Source organism: Anas acuta, chromosome W (assembly GCF_963932015.1).
Source record: "Anas acuta chromosome W, bAnaAcu1.1, whole genome shotgun sequence".
NCBI lineage: Eukaryota > Metazoa > Chordata > Aves > Anseriformes > Anatidae > Anas > Anas acuta.
Genome location: NC_089016.1, coordinates 278,865 through 288,864, shown reverse-complemented (window position 1 = coordinate 288,864; position 10,000 = coordinate 278,865). Strand labels below are relative to the sequence as shown.

Below are 10,000 nucleotides of genomic sequence, written 5' to 3'. Positions count from 1 at the left end.
CCGAGTGGCCTCATCGATCGGAAAAAAAAAAAAAAAAAAAAAAAAAAAAAAAAAAGAGCAGCGAACAGCGTCGCGTGCGTGCGTGCGGGTGTGCTGGAGCAACGTCCGCGAGAGGTGCTCGCGCCGACCTGAACATCGGCCCTGAGAGGAACCGACCCGCCGGGAAGCCTCTCCGACGTGCCCGAGGAACGCCTCGACGGGCGCCTGCGTGCGGGTGACGTGAGGTGCATCGTCGGGAGCCGGAGGCGCCGCCGCCTCGGCCGTGACAATCCGCGGGGTCCCCCCTCTTTCGCCTTCCGAGCCTCCGGGACCCACACAAGCAGCCGGGGACGCCCCCGGACAGACGCGTTCGGGCGCCGGCGGACCGCCCGCCGGCTTCTGGCCGCTCTCTCTCTCTCTCCACAGCTCTGAGCTCGCGGCTCGTTGCTGCTTCTCCGGCGACTCGCACGCGCGAGACCGCTTCTCGCTCGCCGGCGGGGCGGGGGGGGGGTAGCTGGGTCGGCAAACAGCTGGCGGCTACCGCTCCACACAACCCACGCCCGAGCCGACGCCACCACCGACGCCGCGCGCCCCCTTCTCGCTCGCGCGCCGGCTCTCCAAGCCCCAAGCGCTCGCTCGGCACCGCTGGCGGAGCAGAGTCCTCACTCTCTCCTATAGACGGACAGAAAAGTCCTTGCCTCAGAAACGACGCGGGTCCTTTTCCAGGCTACCGCGGCGAGGCACCCGAGCGCAACCGACTTTTACCTCGACCTAACTGGAGGCACAGAGAAACAGCGACGCCTACCACACCTTCCGAGCCGTGGCACGAGCTGCTAGTCTACCTCCAGCCCCACGGCGGGCCCCAAAGTCCCGTCGGAGACGCGGTAGACCTGGCCGCCGTTCCCTCTGCCCGATCGTCGGCAAACTCCTTCGCGCGGGTAGACCTGGCAACCTCAGGAGGACACGGGGAGACCCGCCGGCCGGGAACCAACACCGCCGGCCCGCCTTCCTTCGCTTTTCGAGCGGGCCCTTCCGGCACTTTTCGGACCTTTTCGGGCTTTTTCGGACCTTTCCGGGAATTTCCGACGCTTTCCGCGCCATCGGAACCCCTCGGGAACCGCTCGACCGACCGACGGGCGCGCGCCTTCGCAAACGCGCGCGCGCGCGCGCTCCCGTCGCTGCCGGGCAGACCCCAACGCCGTTCTCGCGGCCGGACCTGCAGCGACCCCTACAGGTCGCCAACCGGCAAAACAAACATGGCGACCGCGGCCGGGTAGACCTGGCGGCTGCTGTCCGCAGCACTTGTACAAGGCGCCCGCGGCCCCCCCCGCCCCCTACAGGTCGCCAACCGGCAAAACAAACATGGCGACCGCGGCCGGGTAGACCTGGCGGCTGCTGTCCGCAGCACTTGTACAAGGCGCCCGCGGCCCCCCCGAGCCGGGGAACACCTGCCGGCCGGGAACCAACCCCGCCGTCGTTTCCCTAGCAGGGCTCTGCTTTGTCTTGCTCAGCTTTCAGCCGCATTACTCTGCTCTCCTGTGCTGTGCTAGGCTTCCTTTGGAGACTGTCTCGATGATTTTGCTGCCGAGTCGATTGGTAAATTTATGAACGCATAAACCGTCAGACACAGAACTTGGCCTCCCCGCAGCCCAGCCACTGTCCCCTCAGAACTGGCACGTGTGGGCAGCAGGCCTGGCCAGCCGACATGGTCCATTCTGTGTCCCCAGCCATGCGGCGAGCTGCCAGGTGGGTCCCACTGCTCGTTGTGTGTCTGAGGTTCTTAAAGACAGTAAGTAACGACATGATTCCCACAACTGCGGTGGAAGAAATCCACAACAACAACAACAACAACAACAACAACAAAATAGATAGAGATATATAAAACCAGCTAAGGCAAGACATGGTTCTTGCCCACCGTCACGGTGCACCAGGAGATGTGAAGGAGGCTGGGGAGAGGGCGATCAGGGTACAGCCACTGTCCAAGTCTGGCTGCCACCTGCACACAACATGAGGGCCCTCCGGTCTCCCCCCCACAGACACTTGGAACCCAAAGGAGGGCTGGCCGCCAGCTCGCTACGTTCGCTTTGCTTCCCTTTGTTTTGCCTTGCTCCGCTTTGCTTTGCTCTTCCTGGCACAGTTTTGCTTTCCCATACCTCCTTTCCTCTGCTGTTCTTGCCCCAGCTTTGCTTTGCTTTGCCTCAGATTGTTTTGCTGTTTCTTTCCTGAAAATGCTTTGCTTTTCCTTGTGTTACATTCCCTTGCTCTGCTTTGACTTGCTTGGCTTTCCCTTCCCTGGCCGTGCTTTCCTTGGTTTAGCTTTGGGTTATAGACCTGGCACTGCTTTGCTTTTCCTACCCCTGCTGTGCTTTGCCTTGCCTCAAACTGCTTTGCTTTGTTTTGTTTGCTTTGTCTTCCCTGGTTATGCTTTGCTTTTCCTGGTGCTACTTTCCTTTGCTCAGCTTTGCCTTCCCTGGCCGTGCTTTGTTTTGCTTTATGGGGCCATGCTTTCCTTTTTTTACCTTTGCCTTGCTCTCTTTTGCCTCACCTGCTCCTGCTCTCACTTCTATTTTCAGGCCATGCTTGCCTTTGTTTTGCTTTACTTTGTATTCCTGGCACTGCTTTGCTGTTCCTTTTGCTACTTTCTTTTGTTCTGCTTTGCCTTGCCTGGCCATGCTTTGCTTTGCCTTGCTTTGTATTCCTGGCATTGCTTTGCTTTTCCTTCTCTGCTCTGCTTAGCTTCTCTTAACCCAGCTCTGATTTGCCTTACCTCCAACTTTTTCGCTTTGTTGTGTTTATTTTAATGGTGGTTTTTTTTTTTTTTTTTTTTTTTTTTTGTTTGTTTGTTCATTTTTTCTTTTTTTTTTTATTTATTTTCACTTCTTTCTCTTTCCTGGCACTGCTTTGCTTTACCTGGTGCTACTTTCCTTAGCTCTGTTTTGCCTTCCCTGGCCTTCCTTTCGTTTGCTTTATCAGGCCATGTTTTCCTTTGTTTAGCTTTGCTTTGCTCTGCTTTGCTTTGCCTTTCATCTTTTTTTCGTTTTTCTTTTTTTAAAATTAATTAATTAATTAATTTATTTATTTATTTATTTATTTATTTATTTATTTATTTCATGTTCCTTGCATGATTTGTTTTCATGTTGGACCTATCTGATGTGTTTTTACAGGCCGTGCTTTGCTTTTCCAGGCCCTGGTGGTCACTGCTTTTCCCTATGCCTAGCAGGGCTTTTCCTTGTCTTGCTCAGCTTTCATCCGCATTGCCTTCCTCTCCTGTGCTGTGCTAGGCTTCCTTTGGAGACTGTCTCGATGATTTTGCTGCTGAGTCGATTGGTAAATTTATGAACACATAAACCATCGGAAACAGAACTTGGCCTCCCTGCAGTCCAGCGACTGTCCACTCGGAACTGGCACGTGTGGGCAGCAGGCCTGGCCAGCCGACATGGTCCATTCTTTGTCCCCAGCCATGCGGCGAGCTGCCAGGTGGGCCCCACTGCTCGTTGTGTGTCTGAGGTTCTCAACGACAGTAAGTAACTACATGATTCCCACAACTACGGTGGAAGAAATCCACAACAACAACAACAACAACAACAACAACAAAACAGGTAGAGATATATAAAACGTCACGGTGGACTAGGAGATGTGAAGGAGGCTGGGGAGAGGGCGATCAGGGTACAGCCACTGTCCAAGTCTGGCTGCCACCTGTAAACAAAATGGAGGCCCTCCGGTCTCCCCCCCACAGCCACCTGGAATCCAAAGGAGGGCTGGCCGCCAGCTCGCTATGTTCGCTTTGCTTCTCTTTGTATTGCCTTGCTCCGCTTTGTTTTGCTCTTCCTGGCACAGTTTTGCTTTCCCATACCTCCTTTCCTCTGCTGTTCTTGCCCAGGCTTTGCCTCAGATTGCTTTGCTTTTTCTTTCCTGAAAATGCTTTGCTTTTCCTTGTGCTACATTCCTTTGCTCTGCTTTGACTTGCTCAGCTTTGCCTTCCCTGGCCGTGCTTTCCTTGGTTTAGCTTTGGGTTATAGACCTGGCACTGCTTTGCTTTTCCTACCCCTGCTGTGCTTTGCCTTGCCTCAAACTGCTTTGCTTTGCTTTGTTTGCTTTGTCTTCCCTGGTTATGCTTTGCTTTTCCTGGTGCTACTTTCCTTTGCTCAGCTTTGCCTTCCCTGGCGGTGCTTTGTTTTGCTTTATGGGGCCATGCTTTCCTTTTTTTACCTTTGCCTTGCTCTCTTTTGCCTCACCTGCTCCTGCTCTCCTTTCCATTTTCAGGCCATGCTTGCCTTTGTTTTGCTTTACTTTGTGTTCCTGGCACTGCTTTGCTGTTCCTTTTGCTACTTTCTTTTGTTCTGCTTTGCCTTGCCTGGCCATGCTTTGCTTTGCCTTGCTTTGTATTCCTGGCATTGCTTTGCTTTTCCTTCTCTGCTCTGCTTAGCTTCTCTTAACCCAGCTCTGATTTGCCTTACCTCCAACTTTTTCGCTTTGTTGTGGTTTTTATTGCTGTTTTTTTTGTTTTGTTTGTTTGTTTGTTTTTGTTCGTTATTTATTTATTTATTTATTTATTTTCACTTCTTTCTCTTTCCTGGTTATGCTTTGCTTTTCCTGGTGCTACTTTCCTTTGCTCAGCTTTGCCCTCCCTGGCCTTGCATTTTTTTTTATTTTTATTTTTTTTTTTTATAGGGCCACGCTTTCCTTTGTTTAGCTTTGCTTTCCTCTACTTTGTTCTGCTTTGCTATGCCTTTCCTGGTCATGCTTTGCATTTTTTTTTTTTTTTTTTATCTGATGTTCAATTCCATGCTTTCTGTTTTCCTTTTATATCTTTTTCTTGTGTTTTCTCTGGCCGTGCTTTGCTTTTCCAGGCGCTGGATGTCATTGCTTTTCCCTATGCCGCTAGGTCTTTTCCCTAGCAGGGCTTTGCTTTGTCTTGCTCAGCTTTCATCCGCATTGCTCTGCTCTCCTGTGCTGTGCTAGGCTTCCTTTGGGGACTGTCTCGCTGATTTTGCTGCCGAGTCGATTGGTAAATTTATGAACGCATAAACCGTCAGAAACAGAACTTGGCCTCCCCGCAGCCCAGCCACTGTCCCCTCAGAACTGGCACGTGTGGGCAGCAGGCCTGGCCAGCCGACATGGTCCATTCTTTGTCCCCAGCCATGCGGCGAGCTGCCAGGTGGGCCCCACTGCTCGTTGTGTGTCTGAGGTTCTCAACGACAGTAAGTAACTACATGATTCCCACAACTACGGTGGAAGAAATCCACAACAACAACAACAACAACAACAACAACAAAACAGGTAGAGATATATAAAACGTCACGGTGGACTAGGAGATGTGAAGGAGGCTGGGGAGAGGGCGATCAGGGTACAGCCACTGTCCAAGTCTGGCTGCCACCTGTAAACAAAATGGAGGCCCTCCGGTCTCCCCCCCACAGCCACCTGGAATCCAAAGGAGGGCTGGCCGCCAGCTCGCTATGTTCGCTTTGCTTCTCTTTGTATTGCCTTGCTCCGCTTTGTTTTGCTCTTCCTGGCACAGTTTTGCTTTCCCATACCTCCTTTCCTCTGCTGTTCTTGCCCAGGCTTTGCCTCAGATTGCTTTGCTTTTTCTTTCCTGAAAATGCTTTGCTTTTCCTTGTGCTACATTCCTTTGCTCTGCTTTGACTTGCTCAGCTTTGCCTTCCCTGGCCGTGCTTTCCTTGGTTTAGCTTTGGGTTATAGACCTGGCACTGCTTTGCTTTTCCTACCCCTGCTGTGCTTTGCCTTGCCTCAAACTGCTTTGCTTTGCTTTGTTTGCTTTGTCTTCCCTGGTTATGCTTTGCTTTTCCTGGTGCTACTTTCCTTTGCTCAGCTTTGCCTTCCCTGGCGGTGCTTTGTTTTGCTTTATGGGGCCATGCTTTCCTTTTTTTACCTTTGCCTTGCTCTCTTTTGCCTCACCTGCTCCTGCTCTCCTTTCCATTTTCAGGCCATGCTTGCCTTTGTTTTGCTTTACTTTGTGTTCCTGGCACTGCTTTGCTGTTCCTTTTGCTACTTTCTTTTGTTCTGCTTTGCCTTGCCTGGCCATGCTTTGCTTTGCCTTGCTTTGTATTCCTGGCATTGCTTTGCTTTTCCTTCTCTGCTCTGCTTAGCTTCTCTTAACCCAGCTCTGATTTGCCTTACCTCCAACTTTTTCGCTTTGTTGTGGTTTTTATTGCTGTTTTTTTTGTTTTGTTTGTTTGTTTGTTTTTGTTCGTTATTTATTTATTTATTTATTTATTTTCACTTCTTTCTCTTTCCTGGTTATGCTTTGCTTTTCCTGGTGCTACTTTCCTTTGCTCAGCTTTGCCCTCCCTGGCCTTGCATTTTTTTTTTATTTTTATTTTTATTTTTATTTTTTATAGGGCCACGCTTTCCTTTGTTTAGCTTTGCTTTCCTCTACTTTGTTCTGCTTTTCTATGCCTTTCCTGGTCATGCTTTGCATTTTTTTTTTTTTTTTTTTTATCTGATGTTCAATTCCATGCTTTCTGTTTTCCTTTTATATCTTTTTCTTGTGTTTTCTCTGGCCGTGCTTTGCTTTTCCAGGCGCTGGATGTCATTGCTTTTCCCTATGCCGCTAGGTCTTTTCCCTAGCAGGGCTTTGCTTTGTCTTGCTCAGCTTTCATCCGCATTGCTCTGCTCTCCTGTGCTGTGCTAGGCTTCCTTTGGGGACTGTCTCGCTGATTTTGCTGCCGAGTCGATTGGTAAATTTATGAACGCATAAACCGTCAGAAACAGAACTTGGCCTCCCCACAGCCCAGCCACTGTCCCCTCAGAACTGGCGCGTGTGGGCAGCAGGCCTGGCCAGCCGACATGGTCCATTCTGTGTCCCCAGCCATGCGGCGAGCTGCCAGGTGGGCCCCACTGCTCGTTGTGTGTCTGAGGTTCTTAAAGACAGTAAGTAACGACATGATTCCCACAACTACGGTGGAAGAAATCCACAACAACAACAACAACAACAAAATAGATAGAGATATATAAAACCAGCTAAGGCAAGACATGGTTCTTGCCCACCGTCACGGTGCACCAGGAGATGTGAAGGAGGCTGGGGAGAGGGCGATCAGGGTACAGCCACTGTCCAAGTCTGGCTGCCACCTGCACACAACATGAGGGCCCTCCGGTCTGCCCCCCACAGACACTTGGAACCCAAAGGAGGGCTGGCCGCCAGCTCGCTACGTTCGCTTTGCTTCTCTTTGTTTTGCCTTGCTCCGCTTTGCCTTGCTATGTTTTGCCTTTTCTGGCCATGTTTTGCTTTTTTTTTTTTTTTTTTTAAATTGTTCATTGCATTCTTTTGTTTTCCTTTTGGACCTTTTTAACGTGTTTTTAGAGGCCGTGCATTTCTTTTCCAGGCGCTGGATGTCATTGCTTTTCCCTATGCCGCTAGGTCTTTTCCCTAGCAGGGCGTTGCTTTGTCTTGCTCAGCTTTCATCCGCATTGCTCTGCTCTCCTGTGCTGTGCTAGGCTTCCTTTAGAGACTGTCTCACTGATTTTGCTGCCGAGTCGATTGGTAAATTTATGAACGCATAAACCATCAGACACAGAACTTGGCCTCCCCGCAGTCCAGCGACTGTCCCCTCGGAACTGGAGGCTGGGTGCAGCAGGCCTGGCCAGCCGACATGGTCCATTCTTTGTCCCCAGCCATGCGGCGAGCCGTCAGGGGACCCCTAACTGCTACTCGTGTGGTGATAGTGTTCAGTGAGAATTTCAACGAGAATAAGTAACTACGTGATTCCCACAACTACGGTGGTAGAAATCCACAACAAACAACAACAAAAAAATGTATATAGATATAAAACCAGCTAAAGCAAGACATGGCTCTTGCCGGGTGTCACAGTGGACTAGGAGCTGTGAAGAAGGCTGAGGAGCGGGCGATCAGGGTACAGCCACTGTCCAAGTCTGGCTGCCACCTGTACACAACATGGAGCCCTCCGGTCTCCCCCCCACAGACACTTGGAACCCAAAGGAGGGCTGGCCGCCAGCTCGCTACGTTCGCTTTGCTTCTCTTTGTTTTGTCCTTGCTCCGCTTTGCTTTGCTCTTCCTGGCACAGTTTTGCTTTCCCATCCCTCCTTTCCTCTGCTGTTCTTGCCGTGGCTTTGCTTGGATTTGCGTCAGACTGCTTTGCTTTTTCTTCCCTCGTTATGGTTTATTTTTCATTGTGCTACTTTCCTTAGCTCTGCTTTGCCTTCCCCGACCTTGCTTTGTTTTGCTTTATGGGGCCATGCTTGCCTTTGTTTAGCTTCTCTCTGCTCTGCTTTGCCTTGCTATGTTTTGCCTTTTCTGGACATGCTTTGCATCTATTTTTTTTTTTAATTATTATTATTATTATTATTTTTTCTTTAAATGTTCATTGCATTCTTTTGGTTTCATTTTGGACCTATCTGATGTGTTTTTACAGGCCGTGCTTTGCTTTTCCAGACCTTGGTTGTTACTGCTTTTCCTTATGCCGCTAGGTCTTTTTCTTAGCAGGGTTTTACTCTGCCTTGCTCAGCTTTTATCCGCATTGCTCTGCTGTCCTGTGCTGTGCTAGGATTCTTTTGGAGACAGTCCCACTGGTTTTACTGGGCTAGCCGCCAGCTCGCTACGTTTGCTTTGCTTCTCTTTGTTTTGCCTTGCTCCGCTTTGCTTTGCTCTTCCTGGCACAGTTTTGCTTTCCCATCCCTCCTTTCCTCTGCTGTTCTTGCCCCTGCTTTGCCTCAGAGTGTTTTGCTCTTTCTCTCCTGGAAATACTTTGCATTTCCTTGTGCTACTTTCCTTTGCTCTGCTTTGACTTGCTCAGCTTTCCCTTCCCTGGCCATGCTTCCGGTTGCTTTATCAGGCCATGCTTTCCTTGGTTTAGCTTTGGTTTATAGACCTGGCACTGCTCTGCCTTTCCTACCCATGCTGTGCTTTGCCTTGCCTCAAACTGCTTTGCTTTCATTTGTTTGCTTTGTCTTTCCTGCTTACGCTTTGCTTTACCTGGTGCTACTTTCCTTAGCTCTGCTTTGCCTTCCCTGGCCTTGCTTTCGTTTGCTTTATCAGGCCATGTTTTCCTTTGTTTAGCTTTGCTTTGCTCTGCTTTGCTTTGCCTTTCATCTTTTATTCGTTTTCCTTTTTTTTTAATTAATTAATTTATTTATTTATTTATTTATTTCATGTTCCTTGCATGATTTGTTTTCATGTTGGACCTATCTGATGTGTTTTTACAGGCCGTGCTTTGCTTTTCCAGGCCCTGGTGGTCACTGCTTTTCCCTATGCCTAGCAGGGCTTTTCCTTGTCTTGCTCAGCTTTCATCCGCATTGCTCTGCTCTCCTGTGCTGTGCTAGGCTTCCTTTGGAGACTGTCTCACTGATTTTGCTGCCGAGTCGATTGGTAAATTTATGAACGCATAAACCGTCAGAAACAGAACTTGGCCTCCCCGCAGTCCAGCGACTGTCCACTCGGAACTGGCGCGTGTGGGCAGCAGGCCTGGCCAGCCGACATGGTCCATTCTTTGTCCCCAGCCATGCGGCGAGCTGCCAGGTGGGCCCCACTGCTCGTTGTGTGTCTGAGGTTCTCAACGACAGTAAGTAACTACATGATTCCCACAACTACGGTGGAAGAAATCCACAACAACAACAACAACAAAATAGATAGAGATATATAAAACCAGCTAAGGCAAGACATGGTTCTTGCCCACCGTCACGGTGGACCAGGAGATGTGAAGGAGGCTGGGGAGAGGGCGATCAGGGTACAGCCACTGTCCAAGTCTGGCTGCCACCTGTACACAAAATGGAGCCCTCCGGTCTCCCCCCCACAGACACTTGGAACCCAAAGGAGTGCTGGCCGCCAGCTCGCTACGTTCGCTTTGCTTCTCTTTGTTCTGCCTTGCTTTGCTTTGCTTTGCTCTTCCTGGCACCGTTTTGCTTTTCCATACCTCCTTTTCTCTGCTGTTCTTACCTCAGATTGCTTTGCTTTTTCTCTCCTGGAAATGCTGTGTTTTTCCTTGTGCTACTTTGCTTTGCTTTGCTTTGCTTTGCTTTGCTTTGCTTTGCTTTGCTTTGCTTTTTC

The 10,000-nt window shown here is 50.0% G+C and overlaps 1 protein-coding gene across 1 annotated transcript in view; it reads right to left on the bottom strand.

Annotated features, from left to right (window-relative positions):
* Positions 1-1,525: 1,525 nt before the first annotated feature.
* Positions 1,526-10,000, bottom strand: part of LOC137847448 (collagen, type I, alpha 1a-like) — an 85,856-nt gene continuing 77,381 nt past the window's right edge. The window contains exon 10 of the mRNA XM_068665718.1: positions 1,526-1,758. Within this exon, the coding sequence (XP_068521819.1) occupies positions 1,526-1,758 (233 nt within the window). The remainder of the gene's footprint in view (positions 1,759-10,000) is intronic.